A 25,183-nucleotide genomic window follows, 5' to 3' on the forward strand; every position below is an offset into this window, starting at 1 on the left:
ATTTTTGTGTGCCGTTTGGTACCAGGTGTCGTCATCATCAGGACCAAGTGCAAAACAACACCGCGTCCCGTGGAAAGGTGTTTGTGCTGAAACTAATCACTTCTGTATACACTGCTTACGTAAGCCGCTTTGGGCAAGGACGCTCAATTAGTATATAAGGGAAGGTTTCAGCCCTCAGTTTCTTTGGAGGCTCAACCTGGGGACAGCGACACTGTAAATGAAAGGCAAAATGGGTTGGTCCTTTGACAAGACTGACAAGCGGGCCCCCTCAGTCTACTGGTCTGGGATGATGGCTCTATGTCTTTTTATATGTATGTAAGTATTGTTTTGTTTTGTATGTCTGCATTATATGTGTTTGATTATTATAGTTGATTAAGTAAATAAAATAGAAGTATTGGACCTCTTCTCTCTGATTCTTTGCCTACTTATGTTCTAATCCCTGGAACCATTTTCCCACAACAAAACAGCTGGGGACTTTAATTGTGTTTTAAATCCACTTTTTAGATAAGACTTCCTCCACAGGAGGAACGGCAACTAACACCGCAAAGATAATTACAAAGTTTATAACTGATCACAACTTATCAGATCCCTGGAGGTTTTTAAACCCAAATTCAAGAACATATTCTTTCTACTCACCAGTACATCATTGCTACTCAAGGATTGATTACTTCTTTATAGATAATAACTTCTTGCCTAAGATTAAATCTTGTAAATACGATGCTATTGTTATTTCAGACCATGCTCCGATGATCTTGGAGCTGAAATTACTAAGCCCCATACACTCACCCTGCAGATGGAGCGCTCAACCTGCTTCTATTAGCTGACGAGAATTGTACTGAATTTATATCCAAACAAATCAAATTCTTTCTAGAGACAAATACATCCCCTGAGATCTCTGCAGGAATACTCTGGGAAACTCTTAAGGCCTTCTTAAGAGGACAGATTATCTCATATCTTTCCCACAGAAATAAATCCAAAGCGAAGAAAGTAGCAGAGATAAAAAGCGAAATTACTAAAATAGATGAAGAACATGCCAGACTACCAAGCGAGACTCTACATAAGAGGAGGCAGGCTCTACATTCAGAATTAAACCTCTTGACAACTAAAGAAACTGAACAACTAATTTACAAATCCAGACATCATTATTATGAACATGGAGAAAGCTAATAAGCTTTTAGCGCAACAAATTCACAAGCAAGATATGCGCACAATCTCGGTAATCACTAACATGAACGGAGGATAAAATCATCAAACACAAAAATATAATGTACACTTTTAGAGACTACTATAAATCCCTATATACTACTGAGTTTAAAGAAGACAATATACAATCTAATGCATTTCTGGATACATTACAGATACCACAAATTGACGCTTTTAGTGTGGAGGAACTCGATAAACCTCTGGCATTATCAGAATTACTGGATGCTATAAAGTCACTCCAAGGTGGAAAAGCAGCAGGCACGGATGGGCTACCCTGCAGAGTTTTACAAGAAATTCTCCGCTCAGCTAGCTCCCTCCTATTAGCAACATTTACAGAAGCCAGAGATAACCAATTTCTTCCACAAACCTTTGCCAAGCACTAATCACTCTCTTTCCAAAACAAAATAAGGACTTATTACAATGTGCATCATACAGACCAATTTCACTTCTGAATAACGACGTTAAAATACTCTCTAAAATCATAGCTAGAAGGATGGAGAAAGTGCTCCCCTCGGTAATATCACAAGACCAAACTGGATTTATTAGGGGCCGACACTTATCTTCAAATCTTCGACGCCTTTTTAATGTAATATACTCACCAACTAAATCAAACACCCCAGAAATATTATTATCATTGGATGCAGAAAAAGCATTCAACATGATTGAATGGAAATACCTTTTTACTATTTTGGAGAAGTTTGGGTTTGGCCCGAACATTTGTGCATGGATTAAATTACTGTATACTAACCCAGAAGCTTCAGTTTGCATTAATAACATTTGCTCAGACTACTTTAAACTAGAACGTGGCAGAAGACAAAGATGCCCTTTGTCACCGCTGCTGTTTGCGATTGCCATTGAACCACTGGCAATAATTACATCGAAATACTGATCAGATAAAGGGGATTAGCAGAGAAGGACTGGAACAGAAAATCTCATTATATGCAGATGACATGGTACTGTATATATCGGACCCAGAAAATTCTGTGCCTGCAGTCTTAGCAGCACTCACAGAATTTCAAAAGCTCTCTGGTCTCAGAATTAATCTGAATAAAACTGTACTCTTTCCAGTGAATTCTCAAGCATATAATATTAGATTAGACACCCTACCTTTTATCATTGCAGAACAGTTTAAATACCTAAGGGTAAACATCACAAGTAAACATAAAGCTCTTTATCAACAAAATTTTGCGTCTGCATGGAAAAAATTAAACAAGACTTGCATAGATGGTCAACCCTTCATCTCACACTAGCTGGAAGAATTAACACTGTTAAGATGAATATTCTTCCTAAGCTCCTTTTCTTATTTCAAAACATACCAATATACATTAATAAATCATTCTTTAAGCAATTAGATTCAACAATAACCTCATTTATTTGGAATTCAAAACATCCACACATCAAAAGAAGCGACCCTACAAAGACAAAAGGCAGAAGGCGGCATGGCTCTACCTAACTTCCAGTTTTATTACTGGGTGGCAAATATACAGGCGATAAGAACCTGGACACAAATGTCTCACTTGCTTCAATTAAGGTCAGTGTTCACAACTCCACCATAAGAAAGAGACTGGGCAAAAACGGCCTGCATGGCAGATTTCCAAGACGCAAAACCACTGTTAAGCAAAAAAGAATATGAGGGCTCTTCTCTCAATTTTGCTAAGAAACATCTCAATGATTGGCAAGACTTTTGGAAAATACCTTGTGGACTGATGAGACAAAAGTTAAACTTTTTGGAAGGCAAATGTCCGTTACATCTGGCGTAAAATGAACACAGCATTTCAGAAAAAGAACATCATACCAACAGTAAAATATGGTGGTGGTAGTGTGATGGTCTGGGGTTGTTTTGCTGCTTCAGGACCTGGAAGGCTTGCTGTGATAGATGGAACCATGAATTCTACTGTCTACGAAAAAATCCTGAAGGAGAATGTCCGGCCATCTGTTCGTCAACTCAAGCTGAAGCGATCTTGGGTGCTGCAACAGGACAATGACCCAAAACACACCAGCAAATCCACCTCTGAATGGCTGAAGAAAAACAAAATGAAGACTTTGGAGTGGCCTAGTCAAAGTCCTGACCTGAATCCAATTGAGATGCTATGGCATGACCTTAAAAAGGCGGTTCATGTTAGAAATTCCTCAAATAAAGCTGGATTACAACAATTCTGCAAAGATGAGTGGGCCAATATTCCTCCAGAGCGCTGTAAAAGACTCATCGCAAGCTGCGATTGCAGTTATTGCTGCTAAGGGTGGCCCAACCAGTTATTAGGTTCAGGGGGCAATTACTTTTTCACACAGGACCATGTAGGTTTGGTCTTTTTTTCCTCCCTAAATAATAAAAACCATCATTTAAAAATTGCATTTTGTGTTTACTTGTGTTATATTTGACTAATGGTTAATTGTGTTTGATGATCAGAAACATTTTGTGTGACAAACATGCAAAAGAATAAGAAATCAGGAAGGGGGCAAATAGTTTTTCACACCACTGTATAGACAACGTCTTTGCATCCTATGAACAATTACATTCAAAATTTAACATTCCAGCTACACATTTCTTTCACTATCTTTAAATCAGGAACTTTGTTAAACAGAACCTTCCAGATTTTCCTCATCTTGCACCCTCATCCACGCTGGAAAAAATATTGCTCAATTTTAAGGAATTAGACTCCATCTCTACAATATATAAAATCATTTTACAATCCCTTCCTTTCAAAGATCCAAGAGGACACTGGGAAAAAGACCTCTCAATTAATATATCAGAAAAGGATTGGAAAGTAGCAATGCAGAGAATTCACTCGAGCTCCATATGCTAAGCATACAATTATACAACTGAAAATTATATATCGAGCACCTCTGTCTCACTAAAACTCTCAAAAATGTTTCCAGGACATGATCCAACTTGCGAGCGTGCACCAAGATCCAGCCTCACTGGGTCACATGTTCTGGGCCTGCACCAAATTAACATTATTCTGGACAAAATTTTTAATTACCTCTCAGACAGCCTTGGACTCACAATCCCTCCTAACCCATTAACAGCTGTGTTTGGGGTTCTTCCAGAGGGGTTTAAAGTGGAGAAGAACAAACAAATTGTGATGGCATTCACTACACTGTTGGCACGCAGACTTATTCTGATAAACTGGAAGAACCCAAACTCTCCTCTTTTAAGTCAGTGAGGAAACTGATGTGTTATATTATTTGAAATTGGAAAAATCAAATAGTCAGTTAGAGGATCCGTACAGACTTTTTTCAAAATATGGCAGGATCTAATCAGTAATGTTTAAAATAAGTTCATGAAGCACAGAGAATAAAAATTCAATTGGAATTATTCTCTCAGTTAAAATTTGTAATTGAAAGTTACTATGTATTAATTGTCATTTGTCATATATTTTTCTTTAAAGCAAAAACAACTCAGGGATTACTTTCTAATAAAAAACAGTTTTAATAATCAGTTGCCCATGAATTTTAAATTATTTTGGTTTCTTTATTGAACAGTTTTGTGTAACAGAAACAAATGAACAAACAGTACAACACTACTGTAATTAGTGGATGGCTCAAAGTAGGATTAATTAATTAATACTTTTGAGCAACACAACAATGCAAATAAGTTGGAACTTTGACTATGTCAATAATTCTGTCTTTAAAATGATATGAAGATGAAAAATAAAACATTATTGAGTTTCTGCCTATTTATTTACCCAGTTGCTTAAGCAGACTTCAGTTTATTTCCATCAATTGTTTAAGCGCTGATATTCCAGATACAAAAACAAAAGTTCACAAGTGACCAGTGCTGGGAAACCTTGCTTAAATTAAATTCATTACATTGCTCATTACTTACAGAATCCTAATCTCCTTGGGGTTCTTCCAGAGGGGGTTAAAGTGGAGAAAGACAAACAAATTGTGATTGCATTCACTACACTTTTGGCACGTAGACTTATTCTGCTAAACTGGAAGAACCCAAACTCTCCTCTTTTAAGTCAGTTGTAAACTGATGTGTTATACTATTTGAAATTGGAAAAAATCAAATACTCAGTTAGAGGATCCGTACAGACTTTATTCAAAACATGGCAGGATCTAATCAGTAATATTTTAAAATAAGTTTATAAAGCACAGAGAATTTATTCATTTAGATAGGTTTACAAGCCTTAAAATTTACATCGTTTGTCTCTCTCTCAAGGGTGGGGATCGATCTGTTCTTAACATAATTCTTTTTTTGGATTGCTATGTATGGATTGTAATAAAATTAATTAAAAAAAAAAAGAATCCTAATCTCCTCCAGTTCAGCTCATTTTTTTTCTTCACTTGTCTCTATGGGGGGAAAAAAAACAAAGAGTTGGAGTAAAGCCGTAAGCACGCTGCATGTGTTACTGCCATGATGTGATTTAACTAATCGGTTACTTAACTGCATTTCTCAGTTTCCTATCTGCGCTTTGCTTGGAGCTCGTGATGGCCAACTCGTTACCTCTGGAAAGACAGTATCTAACATCCCAGTCCAAATGGTGAGATTTAATCCTCGTCTCTCAGCAGCCTCGGCTGAGCACTTCAAGCTTAGTGCACTGAGCCCGTTGTCTGAAAGGCCGTAGCGGCGCCCACAGACGGGTTGTCTGCAGTGTGTGACTTGGGATTTGTCAGCTCAGATGTTCTCTTCTACATCAATGCCCAGTGCACTAGAGATGAGGTTAAGCTCCTCCACACACATTGCCTTGTCAATTTTGCTCTTGGGTTGGTCGGTTTAGCTTTCAGCTCAAAAGACCATGTAAAAGAGGGGTTTCACAGACCTCTGGAAAATGTGCTAATTCACAGGGTTTGGCCAACAAAAAAAATGAGTGCAGGAGTCACCGTCAGATGACTGGAGATGATAGAGAGGTGATTGTAATTTATTCAAAGTAGCAAATAATATACAACAATAAAGTAGGCACACTGTAGGTAAACCAAGATAGTGGAATGCAAAGTCTCTTGGGAACAGGAAACCCCATCTGTTCAAAAGGCATGACTTTACTAAACTTTTTGACAGTAACAATAAAAATATTTACTGTTGCTGAGGAGACTTACAACATTTGAGACACAATTGCTGGCATTTCTTTTCCTTTTCCAGTATTAGCACAGACAGCTGAAGTGACCTCCTCATGGCAACACACTGCCAGTGCTTATCAGTCCTAACATATCAAATCCTTTTGAAATTCATTCTAAAACATGTTTCTGAAAGGTTAACATTTCTAGTACCTTATGAAAGCTCTCTGAAAGAACATTTTCTGAGTGAAAAAAGAAATTCCACCTTTAACATACAGTGCATCCGGAAAGTATTCACAGCGCATCACTTTCTCCACATTTTGTTACAGTATGTTACAACCTTATTCCAAAATGGAATTAATTAATATTTTTCCTCAGAATTCTACACACAACACCCCATAATGCCAACGTGAAAAAAAGTTTACTTGAGATTTTTGCAAATTTATTAAAAGTAAAAAAACTGAGAAATCACATGCACATAAGTATTCACAGCCTTTGCCATGAAGCTCCAAATTGAGCTCAGTTGCATCCTGTTTCCCCTGATCATCCTTGAGATGTTTCTGCAGCTTTATTGGAACACACCTGTCTATATAAGGTCCCACAGTTGACAGTTCATGTCAGAGCGCAAACCAAGCATGAAGTCAAAGTAATTGTCTGTAGACCTCCGAGACAGGATTGTCTCGAGGCACAAATCTGGGGAAGGTTACAGAAAAAATTTCTGCTGCTTTGAAGGTCCCAACTGAGCGATCGGGGTAGAAGGGCCTTAGTAAGGGAAGTGACCAAGAAACCGATGGTCACTGTGTCAGAGCTCTAGAGGTCCTCTGTGGAGAGAGGAGAACCTTCCAGAAGGAAAACTCTCTCTGCAGCAATCCAAAAATCAGGCCTGTATGGTACAGTGGCCAGACAGAAGCGACTCCTTAGTAAAAGGCACCACTCATGCCCAGGCCAATACCATCCCTACAGTGAAGCATGGTGGAGGCAGCATTGTGCTGTGGGGATGTTTTTCAGTGGCAGGAACTGGGAGACTAGTCAGGATAAACGGAAAGATGACTGCAGCAATGTACAGAGACATCCTCAATGAAAACCTGCTCCAGAGCGCTCTTGACCCCAGACTGGGGTGATGATTTATCTTTCAGCAGGACAGCGACCCTAGGCAAACAGCCAAGATATCAAAGGAGTTGCTTCAGGACAACTCTGTGAATGTCCCTGAGTGCCCCAGCCAGAGCCCAGACTAGAATCTGATTGAACATCTCTGAAGAGATCTTAAAATGGCTGTGTACCGACACTTCACATCCAACCTGAAAGCTTGAGAGGGACTGCAAAGAAGAATGGGCGAAACTGGCCAACGATAGGTGTGCCAAGCTTGTGGTTTCATATTCAAAAAGACTTGAGGCTGTATTTGCTGCCAAAGGTGCATCGACAAAGTATTGAGCAAAGGCTGTGAATACTTATGTACACGGGATTTCTCAGTTTTTTTATTTTTAATAAATTTGCAAAAACCTCAAGTAAACTATTTTCACTTTGTCATTATGGGGGTGTTGTGTGTAGAATTCTGAGGAACAAAATTAATTTAATACATTTTGGAATAAGGCTGTAACATAACAAAATGTAGAAAAAATGATGCACTGTGAATACTTTCCGGATGCACTGTATCAACAGTTCAGTAATTAACAATTTAACACCAAAATAAAATGGAGGTATTTCAGAACATTTATATTTTTGGGGTGGTATGCCATGAAAAAGGGTTGATAGCCCCCAGTGTAGATCTTCTCCAATGAAGCCCACTTCTGGAGGTGGCACCCAGTCTGAATTCTTTTCTGGCCCAGAAGACTCCAATTTGTGAGAATTGTTGGCCACATCCAGTACTGCAATATGGCAATATGTGTAGCAAAGTGTATTGTCTTTTTATTTTTATTTTTTTGTATCATTTAGATATGAATTTTCCAAAAAGCAATTGATTGTGTAAACTTAGGTCATATTTTGGAGTATGGATGCTAATTAATGTGATTCCCCACAGACGGCAGGCACCCTCAGGCAATGGTGGATGCTCTACAGGTAAGTCTGCTCTCTCCAAGTCTTTTCTACTTTTATTCTATTTATTTGACATGTGTATTATTTGTTAATTCTCAAGTGTTAAATAAGTTATTTGCCCCCATCGAGTTCTTATATACAGTTTTGTATGTTTTATTATCAAAAGTAAACAAACAAAAAGAAAATAAAATTTAAAAAAGCATTTCTGCTTTTAGTGCGCTGCCACAGTGTTAAAACATAATTCAGAGTGGTGTACAGCATGATCATGTGTATATTTTGGATTTTAATTTCTATTTTACATTTTACTTTATTGATTTTGTATTAATAGTTTGTGTTTATAATTATTAGTAATTGATTTATTATTTAATAAGTATTGAAGAGAAGCTGTTTGTATGAAATCCTATTCTATTTTTTTTTGATTTTGTCAAGTTAAATTTTTTGTTATATTAAAATAGCAAAATGTATAATATTATAAAGCTAAAGTATTATTTATTGTGTGAGGCCATGTATATTGCAAAGTTTGTTTTTTTTTTTTTCTTTTTTCTGATGAAATGTGTATAATATATTGTAAATAGTTCTATAGGTAATACATATATGTTATGAACACAGAGCTAGGCGCATGGTGGAGGCTGTAGGGACTTTGGTGAGAAGCCGTTTGTATGACGCCCTGTTCTTTATTTTGTTTCTGGAAAAGGAAAAAGGATATAAACTTCCATGTCTCCTCCATGTTCATTAGTTTTTGAAAGAACACTAAGTAGGATGGATTTGAGTCGGTTACATGTGCTTACTGTCCAGGCAGGAGTGAACCTCACTCTTTAGTCAGGACAGTTCAGTTGTACTTCTCTCCAGTGGGAATTCTGGTGCTTCTCTGAAGTGTACTGCTCTGACAGATTTGTTTTTGCCACGTTCCAAGCAGCAATATGGCTTCTCTTTGAGATTAATTTCTTAACAATAGTTTAGTTTGCTTATTTTTCAGGACAAGACTGAACGTCACCCTTGAGTCCTGAAGGGTTCTTGTTTTTCTGGACTGATTTTTGAACTTCTACTGTTTTTATTCTGTTGTGAACTCTTGTGTGTATCTGAAGACTGTTCATATGTGAAAACTGTTTACCACATTCATTACAGCAATATGGCTTCTCTCCGGTGTGAACTCTTGTGTGGTCCTTCAGACTGTGTGAAAACTGTTTCCACATTCACTACAGCAATGTGGCTTCTCTCCAGTGTGAACTCTTGTGTGGAACTTCAGATTGCCTATATGTGAAAATTGTTTACCACATTCATTACAGCAATATGGCTTTTCTCCGGTGTGAACTCTTGTGTGTCTCTGAAGACTGCTCATCTCTGAAAACTGCGTACCACATTCATTACAGCAATACGGCTTCTCTCCCTTGTGAACTCTCCTGTGTTTCCGCAGACTGGTTATATATGAAAACTGTTTACCACATTCATTGCAGCAATATGGCGTCTCTCCAGTGTGAACTCTCTGAAGACTGTGAAAACTGTTTGCCACATTCATTACAGCAATATGGCTTCTCTCCCGTGTGAACTCTTGTGTGTTCCTTCAGACTGTTATATGTGAAAACTGTTTACCACATTCATTACAGCAATATGGCTTCTCTCCTGTGTGAACTCTTGTGTGGTCCTTCAGACTGGTTATACGTGAAAACTGTTTACCACATTCATTACAGCAATATGGCTTCTCTCCGTGTGAACTCTTGTGTGTCTCTGAAGATTGCTCATTTGTGAAAACTTTTTACCACATTCATTACAGCAATATGTCTTCTCTCCTGTGTGAACTCTCACGTGTTTCTGAAGAGCACTCCTGTTAGAGAATTCTCTGCCACATTCCACACAGCAGTGATCTTTCTTTTCTGGGTAAAATTTAAAAGAAAAAGGAAAAAAAAAATGCTTATTTTCAATTCGCTGCCTTATTATCAACATTAACTCACATTAAATACATGATGGTTGAAATTAGGAACAACCTTTGATCAGCATAAGCAATTATAAAACTTTTGTTGTACTTGGAAAACACACAATTTATTAATTTTACGTCCTTTATTACAACTGCTCAGTAGAGCCACATGTATAAAACTTCCTTATGCTCGGCCACATATATGAAAGCTGTTTTTTATGCAAAAGTTAGGATTTATAAAACTAGGCCTTGCCATTTAAATTGGCTCAAAATTCCCTCAACTTTTGAGCATTTGTAAGTCCCATGCAGACTTTGTGTTGGCATTTTAGCAACTCCAGGTGGAAAAACAAAGAACTGAATAGAAAATCTCATTTCATTTTTTTCATTACACATTTCACATTCTGATGTTTGACAGGCTACACAAGAAGTGAGTTTTGATGTATCACAATGACATTTTGGCTCATGATGATGACGTAAGCTGATTTAGACTCCCTACTGTCATCCTCTTTGAAGTGTGTGCTGAACTGCAGCCTTCATTACAGAGACCACCATACAGAAATCACACAATCCCTTTTCTCTTACAGGTCTTAACAGCTGTGGGTTATTCGGAGATGGCAGCTTTTCAGCATGAACTGCCTGACTGGTGAGTAATCTCTCAGTCACCCAGAGCCACGTAATGCCATCTGTATGGGATGGTATACTTAAGATGGTAGAGAGTGTCACAAACTCGACACAGAGTCATAGAAAGGTTTGGGGCAGCCACCCGTATAATTGATTTCCTGGCTGCAAAAGTCATTTTAAATGAATACCGCACTGATGTGCACACAACCGAGTCCAAGACAGAACTGAGGGAATAGGGAAAAGGGTACAGACTTTTAAAGGGGAAAACAGCAAGTGAGATCATAGGGGTCGGGCTCATGGTCTTCAGCCATTGGTTCAAGCCCAGACGTGACATCAAAGGGACTGGAGCCGGCAAGGTCTCTATTCATAGGCTCGGTCCTGGAAGTGATGTGAGGAGAGCCAGGTGGAATCTCCCGTGAATGGTCTACAGGAAAGGGAGAAAAAGAGTCCGTGCACTCTGCCACATCCCGGCATGCCTCGGAACTGCCCTTAGGCTGCCTACCATGCGCACGTGTGTGACAAGAGATACATGCAATATTGTTACCATCAGGCTATGCAAGTTGTGATCAAAAAGAAATCTGCAGCAACGTCTGCCGTCTTCAGCAGTGGTGGTCTTACTGGGCCTACAAGCCCCTTTATGATTACTGAGCTCACCAGTGTGTTCTTTCTTGTTATTAATATCCCAGACACTTCGAATTGGGTACTCTTAAGGTTTTCCAATGTCTCCAATGATTTAATTATTACTTTCCAGCTTCTTTGACTTTCATTGGCAAAGTTCTTGCCCTCATGTTGAACAATGACAACTACAGAGACCAAAGGTAGTCTGTAGGTAGGAGTACGCTGAGGTGTCTTAGGCCTGCAAGACTAAAGAAATGAAACACACCTGAGGAATCAAAAACACCTCTGGCACCAATTGTCCCAAACATTACGGTGCCCTGAAATTGGAGGACAATTCAGAAAAAGTGCTGTCATTTCTACAAGGTGTGACTGAAATGTTTGCAAATCCCCTTAAATGAAAATCAGTAATTTGTACTTTACATCAGAATTATTTAATTTGTAACTTTAAATGGTGGATTAAAAGGAGTAAATGCAAGAAGAATGTTTCTTTGTCTCCGCCATTATGGAGGGTACTATATAAAACAGAATGCCATGCCTAGTATGAAAAGTGCACCATCAATAATTAGAATGTGTCCTGACATTTATCCACACTTGAACTAAAACCACTTGACACCAAAACAAACAACAAAATGTCTTCTTTCATTCACCAAAGCAAAAGAGAGCAATGGATGTGTGAGCCTCAGTGCACAGGCCTACAAAAGCTGCAGAGGAAGATGAGAAAACCGCAGCTGTTGATGTTTCAGCTCTACAGGGGAGTGGCAGGGGATACCAGGACTTGTAATCTTTGTGACACACTGGTGACATTTATACTCACCATTATAATGTTAAAGGGTTTCTACTATCAGGACTTATTTATGTTGACTAAACTAAAATTTGCCAGGTTTTACCGTTAATTTGATCCAATATGTGTGTGTGTTCATATATGGAATTCTCTCTGTTATGGCTGTAAAAATCAAGCAGTCCAAGCCTGCACTCAATGAAGAGCGCTATAAAGAAGAAATACAACTGAATTAAACAGTAGTGTTACACAAATTATTCAGTCTTGAATTTAAATTGCCCAGTTTTTGCTGTTTATTGTGAAATCGGCTTGTAGTTGGTTGACTGGTCCACCGATTTCATGACATGGAATATGTTAAGCTGATGACACGAGCAGCACTGATAGAGTGCACACAAGTGGAAACTGATGAAGAAAATAACTGCTGTGTGGAAATATCTTTAAGTATCTGTTATGTGATAGGAATGTTATGTGTAAAGTTTAAAATAAAAAAAGTTAGTTGTTCGTTGTAATGTATTTAAAGCAAAGACATTTCCATCAACTATTTTGATGAGAAAAGTTTAGGTAAAACACATAGCTGAGCACATCGACTTTCAACAATGCATTGAAATCAGGAAAATCGCTAAGGAAAAAAATGTGTCTTAGCTGTCAATAATGGTACTGTCTGAAAAGAACCAGACTAATGATCAGGAAAGGACCAAAAAAAAAAAAATATCAAAAATCAGATTATCCCTCAAAAATAATTGCAATTTATCATTTTAGATACACCAGCATTTTCTATAGTAGAAATTTAAGGGTTCCGTTATTTAATTCATTGCTTGGGTGCATGATATACTCTGCCAAGCAGATGATCCTTTTCAGACATAGCATTACCAAGATGAACACTTTCATGACATTTCATATACAGTGACATGCAAATGTGTGGGAACCCCCCGTAGATGAAAATAACTTGCTGTGAATAGTTAAGCCAAAATCAGATTAATCCACCTCCAAAAGCCATAAAGTTAAAGATAAAACATTAATTTCTGCATTTTAAACAAGATTTGTGTCGTATTTTTGATTTGTAGAGTGAAAAAAGGAGTACCCCAGAAATGTTTGTGCACCCCAAGAGATCAGAGGTCTCAAATATCTTTTTTTCCTATCATGTCAAACCCTAATTAGCTCCTTAGGGCTTTGGTTTGTTTGCAATCATCATTAGGAATGGTCAGGTGATTCAAAATTCAAAGCTGTATAAATTCTCAGACTCCTCAAATCTTGTCCCAGCAATCAGCAGCCATGGGCTTCCTCTAAGCAGCTGTCTAACACTCTGAGGAATAAAATAATTTATAGTCACAAAGCAGGAAAAGACTATAAAAGATGTTGAAGAGTTTTCAAGTAGCCACCTCCTCAGTTAGTAACGTTATTAAGAGATGGCAGTTAACAGCAATGTTGGAAATCAGGTTGAGGTCTGGAAGACCAAGATAACTTTCCAAGACAAATACTCATAGCATTGCTAGAATGGCAAATCTAAACCCCTGTGTCTTAAAGCTTCCTGGTGGTCTTTTGTAGTCAGACTCGAGTGGTGATGCACTGTTCTACTGTGCAGAATCACCACCAGAAATATGACCTACAAGGAAGAGCCATCAAAAGAAAAATGTTCCTGTGTCCTCAACACAAAATTCAAAGGTTGCAGATGAACACCTAAACAAGCCTGATGCATTTTGGAACAAAACCATGTGAACTGATGAAATCAAAAAATAATTTTTTTGGCCAAATGTGCAAATGTGTGTTATGAGGAAAAAGGGCAAAGAATTCCATGACAAGAAAACATCTCTGACTATTAAGGATGGGAGAAGATCAATCATGTTTCAGGCTTGTATTGAAGCCAGGAGCTCCAGGAACTGTTCACTGGTAGAGGTAAGAATGGGCTCGATTAAATATTAGAAAATTCTGAAGCAAACATCAAACCATTTATAAAAGCTAAAAATGAAAACAGTATGGGTTCTACAAAAGGATAATGATCAGAACTGCACCCCAGAATTCACTATGGACTCCTCAAGAGGCCCAAACTTAAGGTTTTGTCATGGCTCTTTGTTCCTTGATCTGAACATTAACAACAATCTGTGGTGTGACAGACTGCCTGGGCCCATTCCCAGCAGTTATGCCTTCAGAACAGAAAGACAGGGAGAGAGGGCTTATTCTGGATACTGTCTCAACCATACCAATAGAGGGCAGCCCCCTTGGCTTGCAACAGGGCCACGGGTTTGGAGCATGGAAGCTCAACCTTGTTGGGGCCCATTGCCACCCCCAGGAGGTACCTGGATATTTACTGGGCCCTGTTTAGCAGCACTTCCACCACACCAGGAGGTGCTGCAGGAAGAAGGTCATTGGACGCCTGGAGCCTCATGTATAAATGTTGTGTACGCAGAAAAATGTTGCACACTCCCGTTTCCTCGCTCACATTGTGATGTATAACAACTAAACTTGGTGTAAAGCCAGACACATTTTCACACCAGCTAAATCCTTGGCGTATCCAAATTCCCCGCTTGGTTATGCAAACTGCCGGTACCCAGTGTCAATGTAGTGCCTTTGTTCCAGTGTGGTTTCAATTTCTTTTTTAGATCCACATCCCTTACGTGGCTTTATCAAATACACTGAAATGAACCACATATTGTTAATTAATTTAAGACATCTGATTGTAACCTGTAACAATATAATGGCTCATGGAATGGCCAAACTATTCCAAATACCATAGTATTTTTAGCGTTGTTACTCTCAATTATTTATCCCTGTAATGGAAAGATTTTTCTCTGGAAAAGCAAAGGTGAAATAAAGAGAGGGAGGGGGAATCAGGAGAGCAGATGGGTGTTGATCGCTCCAGTGCAAACCCAGCTGCATTACTAATGTTTTGGGAGAAACAGCCGGGAATGTTCTAAAGATCCAGCCAAGGCTATGTAAGGAGTTTTTTTTTCACTTCGAGAGGCTTTTTTCACATGTAAGCATATTACTGTGTCTTCTGGTATCAGGCACTAGTCTCAAGGCCGAGTAGGAGAAAAAATAGTGCCGTGTCCCGTGGAAGGAGGGGGTAGGCTGAAACTGATCACTTCTGCATACACTGCTTCCACGTAGGCGCTTTGGGCAAGGACACCTAATTAGTATATAAGGGAAGGTTCGCCCTCAGTTTCTTTGGGCGCTCAACCGTGGGGAAAGGCGCAACCGCCGGTATCTGATAAAAGGCACACGGGGTTGGTCCTGACGAGACTGACATGCGGGCTCCATCCCACTATATCTGAGTGTGGAATCACAGCTCTACAGCAGCTGATCGGAAAAAGAATTATCAGGATACAGCATCAAGCACATGTTGCCTCAGCCATGCTGTCTATTTGAACTGCTCTCATATGGCAAACGCTTCACAGCCTTTCCTGTAGGGACATTGCTGTTCAAAAAAAGTTTCATCCCAAGAGCTCTAAACTCACTCAATCAGTCCATCAAGTCCTCCTTGTAGAACTGTTTGTACTTATAAGTACAATCACCTCACTGTAAACTTGCAATAGTTATAATATTGCACAACCTTAGCCACTTTATAAAGCACGTATTTACATATGATGACAATATCGATTTTAAGATGAAATGCAGCAAAATATGTTTATTACATTATACAGCTATGAAGAGGATTAAGAATGGAAAAGGCGTTGATCCAGATGACATGCCTGTGGAAGCATGGAAGTGTTTAGGAGAGATGGCAGTGGAGTTTTTAACCAAATTGTTAAATGGAATCTTAGAAAATGAGAGGATGCCTGAGGAGTGGAGAAGAAGAGTACTGGTGCAGATATTTAAGAATAAGGGGGATGTGCAGGACTGTTGTAACTAAAGGGGAATAAAATTGATGAGCCACAGCGTGAAGTTATGGGAAAGAGCAGGGAAGCTAGGTTAAGAAGTGAGGTGATGATTAGTAAGCAGCAGCAGTATGGTGTTATGCCAAGAAAGAGCACCACAGATGCAATGTTTGCTCTGAGGGTGTTGATGGAGAAGTTCAGAGACTGCCAGAAGGAGTTGCATTGTGTCTTTGTAGACCTGGAGAAAGCATATGACAGGGTACCTCGAGAGGAGCTGTGGAATTGTATGAGGAAGTCGGGAGTGGCAGAGAAGTACGTAACAGTTGTACATGATATGTACGAGGGAAGTGTGACAGTGGTGAGGTCTGCGGTAGGAGTGACAGATGCAGTCAAGGTGGCGGTGGGATTACATCAGGGATTCTTATTTGCAAAGGTGATGGACTGGTTGACAGATGAGATTAGACAGGAGTCCTCGTGGACTATGATGTTTGCTGATGACATTGTGATCTGTAGTGATAGTAGGGAGCAGGTTGAGGAGATCCTGGAGAAGTGAAGATATGCTCTAGAGAGGATAGGAATGAAGGTCAGTGTGAACAAGACAGAATACATGTGTGTAAATGAGAGGGAGGTCAGTGTAATGGTGAGGATGCAGGGAGTAGAGTTGACAAAGGTGGAAGAGTTTAAATAATTGGGATGAAGAGTACAGAGTACTGGGGATTGTGGAAGAGAGGTGAAAAGGAGTGCAGGCAGGATGGAATGGGTGGGTAGAGAAGATTGTCAGGAGTAATTTGTGACAAACGGGTATCAGCAAGAGAGAAAGGGAAGGTCTACACGACAGTAGTGAGACCAGCTATGTAATATGGGTTGGAGACGGTGGCACTGACCAGAAAGCAGGAGACAGAGCTGGAGGTATCAGAGTTGAAGATGCTAAGATTTACATTGGGTGTGATGAGGATGGACAGGATTAGAAATGAAGACATTAGAGGGTCAGCTCAAGTTGGACTGTTGGGAGACAAATTCAAAGAGGCGAGATTGGGCTGGTTTGGACATGTGCAGAGGAGAGATGCCTAGTACATTGGGAGAAGGATGTTAAAGATAGAGCTCCCAGGCAAGAGGTAAAGAGGAAGGCCTAAGAGGAGGTTTATGGAAGTGGTGAGGGAAGACATGCAGATGATGGGTGTAACAGAGCATGATATAGAGGACAGAAAAAAACTGAAATTGATGATCTGCTGTTGCGACCCCTAACGGGTGCAGCTGAAAGAAGACGACATTATACAGATACAATTTTAACATGGCAGCACAGTGGTGCAGTGGGTAGCGCTGCTGTCTCGTAGTTAGGAAACCCAGGTTTGCTTCCTGGGTCTGCACTGCGTAGAGTTTGCATGTTCTCTCTCTGTCTGTGTGGATTTCCTCCGGGTACTCTGGTTTCCATCCAAAGACATGCAGGATCAGCGCATTGGCGATTCTAAATTGTCCCTAGTGTGTGTGTGTGCGCCCTGTGATGGGCTGGCACCCTGCCCGGGGATTGTTTCCTGTCTTGCGCCCTGTGTTGGCTGGCTGTGAAATTTTAACCTCATTTAAATAATATATATTGTTAATAATTTAATATGTGAGGGCACAGTGTCACAGCGCTAGCGATGTTCTTGCCTTGTGCTATATTCTTGCTGGGATTGGCATGACCCTGGATGGATAGATGGATAGAAAAATTAAACATGTACTGCAAAGATATTTCAATGTTCCTTAAAAGTTTTGAAGAATCTGTGTTCTAAGCTTACAGATGTATTGAAATCTGTTACAGAGCTGATTGTGTGGTGATTGGTGACTTGGAGAAAGAAAAGAAAGGACAGGAATTGAGGGCTAGTACATTATAAAGAGACAGTACCACTGCAATAAATTATTTCATCGAAGGTCGTGCATGGCTCAGCAAGTATCTTGATGGAGGCAGCAACAATCTCTGGACGAGGGCCAGCTCATCGCTATCACTGCGCCACCGTGTTCCCATGTTTAATAACGTGCTTTAACTCCTATCATCATGAAAATGATATCAAGTATACATCTCAGAATTTAAATTATTCACAGAGCTGCAATATCACGAATGTAATGGATTCTGTGTCCTGTCGGAGGAAGAGAAAGCCCGTTTAATAAGCACATAGTGATTCACACACATAGAACACCGTCTTGAATTAATAGTGCCCACATACAATATAAAGCATTTAACGTGCTAATTTAGTTACGTTGGAATTTGAGAAACATTGAGCACATTAAACGATTTTAAGATGAAGTTTATGATGTTTTACTTTAATGACAAAATAACCTATGTGATTAAAGTGGGAAATTTCAAGATTAAAGTTAAAATTTCAAGCTTTCTTTCTCCACTGTGTTCCTATTTTTTCCTTCTTTTCTCTGTACCCTAATGAGCTTAAATAGGACACTCAGATGGTAGGCTACGACCCACCTTTTCACAGCGACTTTAATAACTGACAACTTCTTTTTAACTTTTGGCACTTTGTGACTTTTTGAACTTGAACTTTCGAATTTCTACGCCACTCTATGTCACTCAATCAACTTTCTTTTGTTATTTATACCACTGTTTAAACCAACAAATAGTACGTTTTTCTTTGCCTCCACTTGGTATTCGCTGAAATTCTTTTATTTTTCCCCAGTGCTTATGTCATCGTCTTTTCACAGAACGCTGAGCTTAAGGGCTATTTATATTGATTTGCATATTGAAAGAGGCGTAATTCTGGGAGGAGTTTGGGGAGTGGGGGAGGGGTGTACACGTGCGTTACTTTTCACGCTAACTGGGATTTATGGAGCAGAACAACGTGGAAGTTGGCATACGCACAGATTTACACATATGGGTTTTTTGTGTGTATGCACATTTCTGTTATTGTCTGTATGGCATGCTTAAGACTGAAAAGTTTGAACTCAAACTTTTCTTTTAACTGTTACATAGTGGGTCCACAGCTCACGTCAAAAAGGCCACTTTTTAAAATAAATAATTGCAGAACTTGTGGCTTAGAAAGGGGGCATGATATGTGTGGCCGGAGCTGTTCCCGCGTGATTCATGATGCAGACGGTCCTCACTTAAGAGCACAGGTGAAAAGTGTCTGCATCCGTAGTTGATGCCGGGAGCTGCCAATTGCCACATCTGATCCACGTCTCCGTGATAAATAGAAGCGTGAGGTGGCTAGAAAGGGAAGAAAAAAAAAGAGGAAAAAAAATGGACTGAGGTTGAGAAGGAGAGAAGGCAGGAAGTAGGGAGGAGAAAGCCGGTGCATGAACGAGCGAAGGTGCTCGTAGTAGAGAACACCTGCAGCTGAGTAGTTAGCCTGGGTATCCGAGTAGTGGCCAGCACTAGTGATTGCTCCTGCTGAGCATTATTGAGGAGTGGAAGTCACCAGAAGGAGGATGGCTCGCCGCATAAGGCCGGGAAGGCAGTGGGAGTCGGGACTTGGGATGTGAAAGCCCCAGCATGAGTGCCCTGGTCAATGGGAAGCCCAAGTCTCGGTCAGGTGAAGCCCACTGGAGCCAGGGATCAGCGAGGTGAACAGACCAACAGGTGAAGGCAGAAAGGAGGTCAGCTGCAAGTAAGGTGGCTGCCCTGGTGCATAGCCTGGATGGGAGACAGCAGGGGAGTCACCAGTAGAAAGGCATTGTTATAACCACATTTTTAAAGAATTTATTTATTGTTTTTAACCGCCACAATTCATAGCAATTATTGGATTATTTATTTGAAGAATTTTGAGAAACGCTGCACTTATTTATTTGAACACTGTTTTGATTTTGATTGCTGTTTTAATAAAGCACTTTGCAATTTTTGCACCATCCCCTTGTTACATTGTTGTGCCTCACTGTCTAGCTTATCGGTGACATTACCGACGGTGTCGGGATCAAGAGCTCCTAAAAGACAGATGGGAGCATGGAGCAGAACCCATATCGGCACAATAACTCATACCTCAATATCCCTAGAATTAGCCTAGTCACTCTTCACTGGACTTGTCTACCTCTGCTAGGTCTGTTTTGTAGCCTGGAGACAAAAACTACACACAGTATTCCAGATGAAGCCTGTAGTGTTTTATAAAGCCTCTGCAAAACCTCCTGTGACTTGTACTCCACACATCAGGGTGCTAAATAACCTGACATTCTCTTAGCCTTCTTAATGACTTCTGAACTCTTAGGAGTCAGTGTGATGACTTCATTACAAATAATAAATCTTTCTCATAAGACTTTCCATTGTGTATACAAACCATACATTTTTACTTACTACATTTAATACTTTGCATTTACTTAAATTAAATTTCATCTTCAACAAATCTGCCCAAACCTGTGTACTGTCCAAATCCATCTATCGTGATGATTCAATAGATTCGATTATCTGCCAAATCCACCTACCTTGGCATCATCTGAAAACATAACCACCTTGTTATTTTATTCCTATCCAAATCATTTATATCATTATGCTACTCGATATCCAGGGGCTGTTCCCTTGCACTCAGCCACGTCTTAAGCTATCGCACAGGAAATTAGTGGTCTTTGTGCATGTAGGCTCCCTAAAGAAGTCCTTACAGACCAAGAGATGCCTTTCACGTCAGAAAACATTTAGGGAAATGGCCAAGTTACTTAAAATAAAGCATTTAAAGTCTGCGGTGTATCATCCACAAATCGATGGTGTAGTAGAGAGATTTAATCAGACACTCAAACAAATGCTCGCAAGGTGGTCAGCAAGGACAGGGTTCTCTCCTTTTGAATTGTTATAAGGTCGACAACCCCGGGGAATATTGGATATTTTAAATGAAGAATTGGAAGATGAGGCTCTTCCCTCTACCAAAATATTAGAATATATTACACAGCTACACAATAGATTTGAGAAAATTCAACCGATATTAAAAAGCAACTGTCACAAAGATAAGTCACAGACATCATAAATGTTTGGGGCTGCCATCCGTATATTGTTTCCCAGCTACAAAACTGAGGTAAATTGAAAAGAGATGTTCATAGGTTTGAGTCCAAAATAGTTCAGATATTATGGAGGCAAGATGGCAGCTTTAAAGGCCGGAAATGGAAATGACATCATCAGACCCGGTACCAGAAGTGATGTCATCATTGGTGCCAGAACCCTGCAGGATTTTCCATGCAGAGAGATTGACAGAGACAGTCAGCGCACCCTGCCGCCCCCTGGTCTGGCGTGGTATTTCTATCATTTAGGCCATTCAGCTGTCTCCCAATCACACGCGTGTGACAATATATTTACACAGCAGTGGCCCTCACACTGACCCTTGTAGGACACTACTCTTACAACCACCCAGTTCTGATAGGGTTCCTCGCACCATAACCCTCTGCTTCCAATTCTACACCCATCAGCACACCACACCCTGAGCTTTCACTTCTTTTAGTTTAGTGACACATTATCAAATACTTTCTGAAAGTCCAGATAAATAATATCATCTGTTCCACTTTGATCATATCCGTTGGTTGGTTCCTCATAGATTTCCAGCATGTTAGTAAAATGCAACCTCCCTCATTTGAATCCATGCTGACTGTTTAGTAAAACTCCTGTTCTTGCCACGTGTCACTCAATCATTTCCTTAATAATTCCTTTCATTTATTTTCCTGTGATGCAAGTTAAGTTTACTGACCTGTTGATACTTCCATTATATAGAAAGGGTGATTGGGAAAATTGGATTACATTTTTCCAGTTCATAAAAATGTCCCAGTGAGCAGTGACTACTAAAAAATATCCGTCAAAGGATTATATATATATTCACTAAACTCCGTAAGCATTTGAGGATAAATAGCATCGGTTCCTGGAGATTTGTTTAATATCAACTAATTCAATCTCAGCAGCACTTCTCTCTCTACAATTTCCAAATCCCTCAGTACCTCCTTAGTAGTCCCTGTTACAACCTGAGAGGTTATCCACTTTTTCAGACATGAAATCTTCAGAAAATGGAAAGTTTAGAGCATTTTATATTTCACTATCAGTGTATTGTAATTCCCCTTTATTGTTCATGCGGCAGTTCACTTCCTCCTTGACTGTTATTTTACTCCTAAAATACTGAAAGAATGTCTTTGGCTGCAATATTTCTTTTTAACTGTCTTTTAGAAACCTCATATCTTTCCTAATGGTTGCTCTCAAATGCACTATTGTTAGCATTGGGGTTATTCATGTTAAATGACTTATTCAGGTGTTCTATTTTTTCCTTTGCAGCCTCTTTACCTCCTTATTTACTCACTCCAGAGATTTTATTAATTAATTTGAAAACCATCCCGCATCATATGTAAAATGTTTAACTTCTTTCTGCTAACAAATCACAGTTACTTTTGCCTGTTTATTACTATGACACTGACTTGTCGGCTACTACAAAAGCTTTCTCCACCCCTGCCCCACAAACCCAAAGGTTGGAGTAAGACTGGAGCAACACCTGCTGTTGTGTGAATGACAAAACAAAACGAAAAAAACACCCTTGTAAATAGAAAAAAAAGTTAAAAACTATTAAACTGCTTCACTGCTCCTTAATAGCTACCAAAAAAAGTGTTTAGGAGCAAAAGTCATATTTAATGCACACTCACATAGAAGGATCACAGACTAGCACAGAACACACAGACTTTGTCACTTTATAATATAAGAATGATGTCAGCATGTCAGTCTAAGTTGTTTCTCCAATCCACCACTTCAATGTGTAATCCAAAGGTTTGACATTTCATCTAAATACTTCTGTAAGGATGTCACAAGAACCTTAGAAGAACTAAAGAGATGTGTAAAGCTGGCAAATGTGATAAAAGAATTTTGGAAGACCTGGGAGTCCATCAATGCATAGAAAGCCATACTGTCTACAAAAATGGAGGAAACTCACTACTGGAAAGGGCAACCCACAAAGATCACAGCATGAAAGCAGAGGTGAATAGGAACCCAGACAGACAGAGCAAATGGCCTGCAGAAGTCTCCGGGACTTAATAAAGTCTCTTTCCATGGGTTCTTATGGAGGAAAGCGTAAGAATGTAGTTTACAGGAGGGCAACACCAAAGAAATCAATGCAATCTAGCAAAACCGTCACTGCACATCTGAAAACTTGTAAAAGATCATCATGACGTTCCAGAACAGACAATGTTCTATGAATGAATGAGACAAAAGTTGAAGTCTTTGGTCAAAAAATGCAACACCATGTTTGGAGGTAATACAAAAGTGGACATTGATACTAAAGACTCAAGGTGAACGAAGCATTATGGTTTGGCCTGCATGTTTTTATGGCCTGGAACACTTGACATGATCAACATTCACTTAATTGAAAATATTATCAAGAAATCTGACGGAAAAATATCAGGATAGTAGAAGATGAACAAAAGGTGAGTGATGTTACAGGACAATGAGCCCAAACACAGGAAGAAATCAAAAACAGAAAAGGTTAAACATATGGTAACTGGTGTTCTGGAATGACCAATAAGAGACACGAGATGCTGTGACCTGACCTAAAGAGAACTGATCAGAAAAGGGCGCTCAGAGATGAAGGAACTGAAAAGGTTTGGAATGAAGGAATGGGTTAAAATTCATTGCTGATCAGTAGCTACAAAAAGTTTAATTTAGGTCATTACTGTTAAAGAAGGGTCAACCAGCCTGTAAAGATAGGAGGGTCAGGGAGAGGACTGTGAATGTTTAAACGATGTGTTCAGGACTGACAAGAAGTTGTTCGATTGTTTTTTGTTATTACAGTAGTTTAGGACAACTGAGGCTGTCTGTAACCGGAGCTTAGTTAAAGATCGGACCACATTGTTAAGAGGAATTAATATGGATACCCAAGAAATTCCAGAGGGAGCAATACCTTTGTCTTGCTCTTGGACATTTGTATAGCACTCTTTATTGAGGATAGGCTGAGGACTTTTGCATAAAGTCACTATAATGGAAGAATAGCAAATTGCTAATCCTTACATAATAGATGAAATCTCACACTAAATTCAAACACACAATAAAATAAAGTATTTTCACTCTATTTCTAAGTTTCTCATAAAAATCACAAGACCTAACATTTCAAGCTCATAAACCCCAACCCTAAATCTTACATATTTTTATTTTGCACTTACTTTTTCCAGATTTCTTTGAAGGTGGTCGCTTATTTTTCTGAGCTCTAACAGATGTAGTTTCCACAGCCCTCTTTGGTTCAGGCTCTAATGTTTCAGACTTCACATTGATAGAAGGCTCTGGAGATGAACAGTGTCTGCTATGAGAAGAGTCTAACCTGGTCAGCACTCCATCTTGACACCCATCATGACAGTTGTCTTCTTTTACACTGTCCAGATTTGTATGGTTATGTGTCTCAATACTGACAGATTTCTCTTCAGTTTCTTTTTTAATGCCCACTGACTGCAGTTCACTGTCCTCCTCCTTGATGCTCAGACTTTCCTGTTTAAGGTAGATGGACTTCCACTCACAGTCCTCTTCCTTAATATTTACAGTTTTCTCCATAATATTTGCGTCCACATCACAGGTGTCCTGTTTCACATCCATTGAAAATGTTCCTGCAAACAGCACCTTTTTCTTTTTCTCTGTGAAAAGAACAGAAATTAACTTTGTTAAAACTTTGTCCGTTATATCTAAAGACACTTGAATATCATTATCAGGCTCAATTTTTTGGTTTATGTAAAGTTAGACAGTTTGTAGCATGCTGACAGTAACTCAATTATCTTCATTTCAGATTATCAGATGTGAAACAATATTGGGAGTGGAGTGAAGGTCCAACAGACTCTGAAACAAGACCACCATCTTACACAGTTGCAGTTAACAGTATTCACTACTTGAATTAAACATACAGTACTACTGGAGTGCCAGAATTGTCTTATCAGATTAATTATTATTATTATTATTATTATTATTATTATTATTATTATTATTATTATTATATTTTACTTAATAGGTGCCTTTCTTAACACTCAAGGTCACCTTACAATAAAGTACAATAAACAACATTAGTAAAATTAAAACAAGAGAATGATAAATCAAAAAGCAATAATTAGTAAACAAAGATAACTGGCAGTAACAGTGCAAAATTCACAATTGGTAAGCCAGTGTAAAAAGGTAAGTTTTGAGGGTAGTTTTAAAATGTGTTATTGAATTGAGCTGACAAATAAGAGAGGGAAGACAATTCCGGAGTTGAGCACTTTGAGAGACACTCAAACTCCCACTGAATCTGATGTGCGGTACAGAAAGTCGAGCTG

The 25,183-nt window shown here is 39.3% G+C and overlaps 2 protein-coding genes across 2 annotated transcripts in view; one reads left to right on the plus strand and one right to left on the minus strand.

Annotated features, from left to right (window-relative positions):
* The window catches only part of LOC120533516 (gastrula zinc finger protein XlCGF57.1-like), a 695,777-nt gene that overhangs the window by 283,103 nt on the left and 387,491 nt on the right, over positions 1 to 25,183 (plus strand). The gene's annotated exons all lie outside the window — the stretch shown is intronic.
* The window catches only part of LOC120533533 (zinc finger protein 239-like), a 69,189-nt gene that overhangs the window by 12,403 nt on the left and 31,603 nt on the right, over positions 1 to 25,183 (minus strand). Inside the window, exon 2 of the mRNA XM_039760468.1 lies at positions 24,053 to 24,514. Within this exon, the coding sequence (XP_039616402.1) occupies positions 24,053 to 24,476 (424 nt within the window). The 5' untranslated portion in view covers positions 24,477 to 24,514. The remainder of the gene's footprint in view (positions 1 to 24,052; positions 24,515 to 25,183) is intronic.

Source organism: Polypterus senegalus, chromosome 8 (assembly GCF_016835505.1).
Source record: "Polypterus senegalus isolate Bchr_013 chromosome 8, ASM1683550v1, whole genome shotgun sequence".
Classification (NCBI taxonomy): Eukaryota; Metazoa; Chordata; class Cladistia; order Polypteriformes; family Polypteridae; genus Polypterus; species Polypterus senegalus.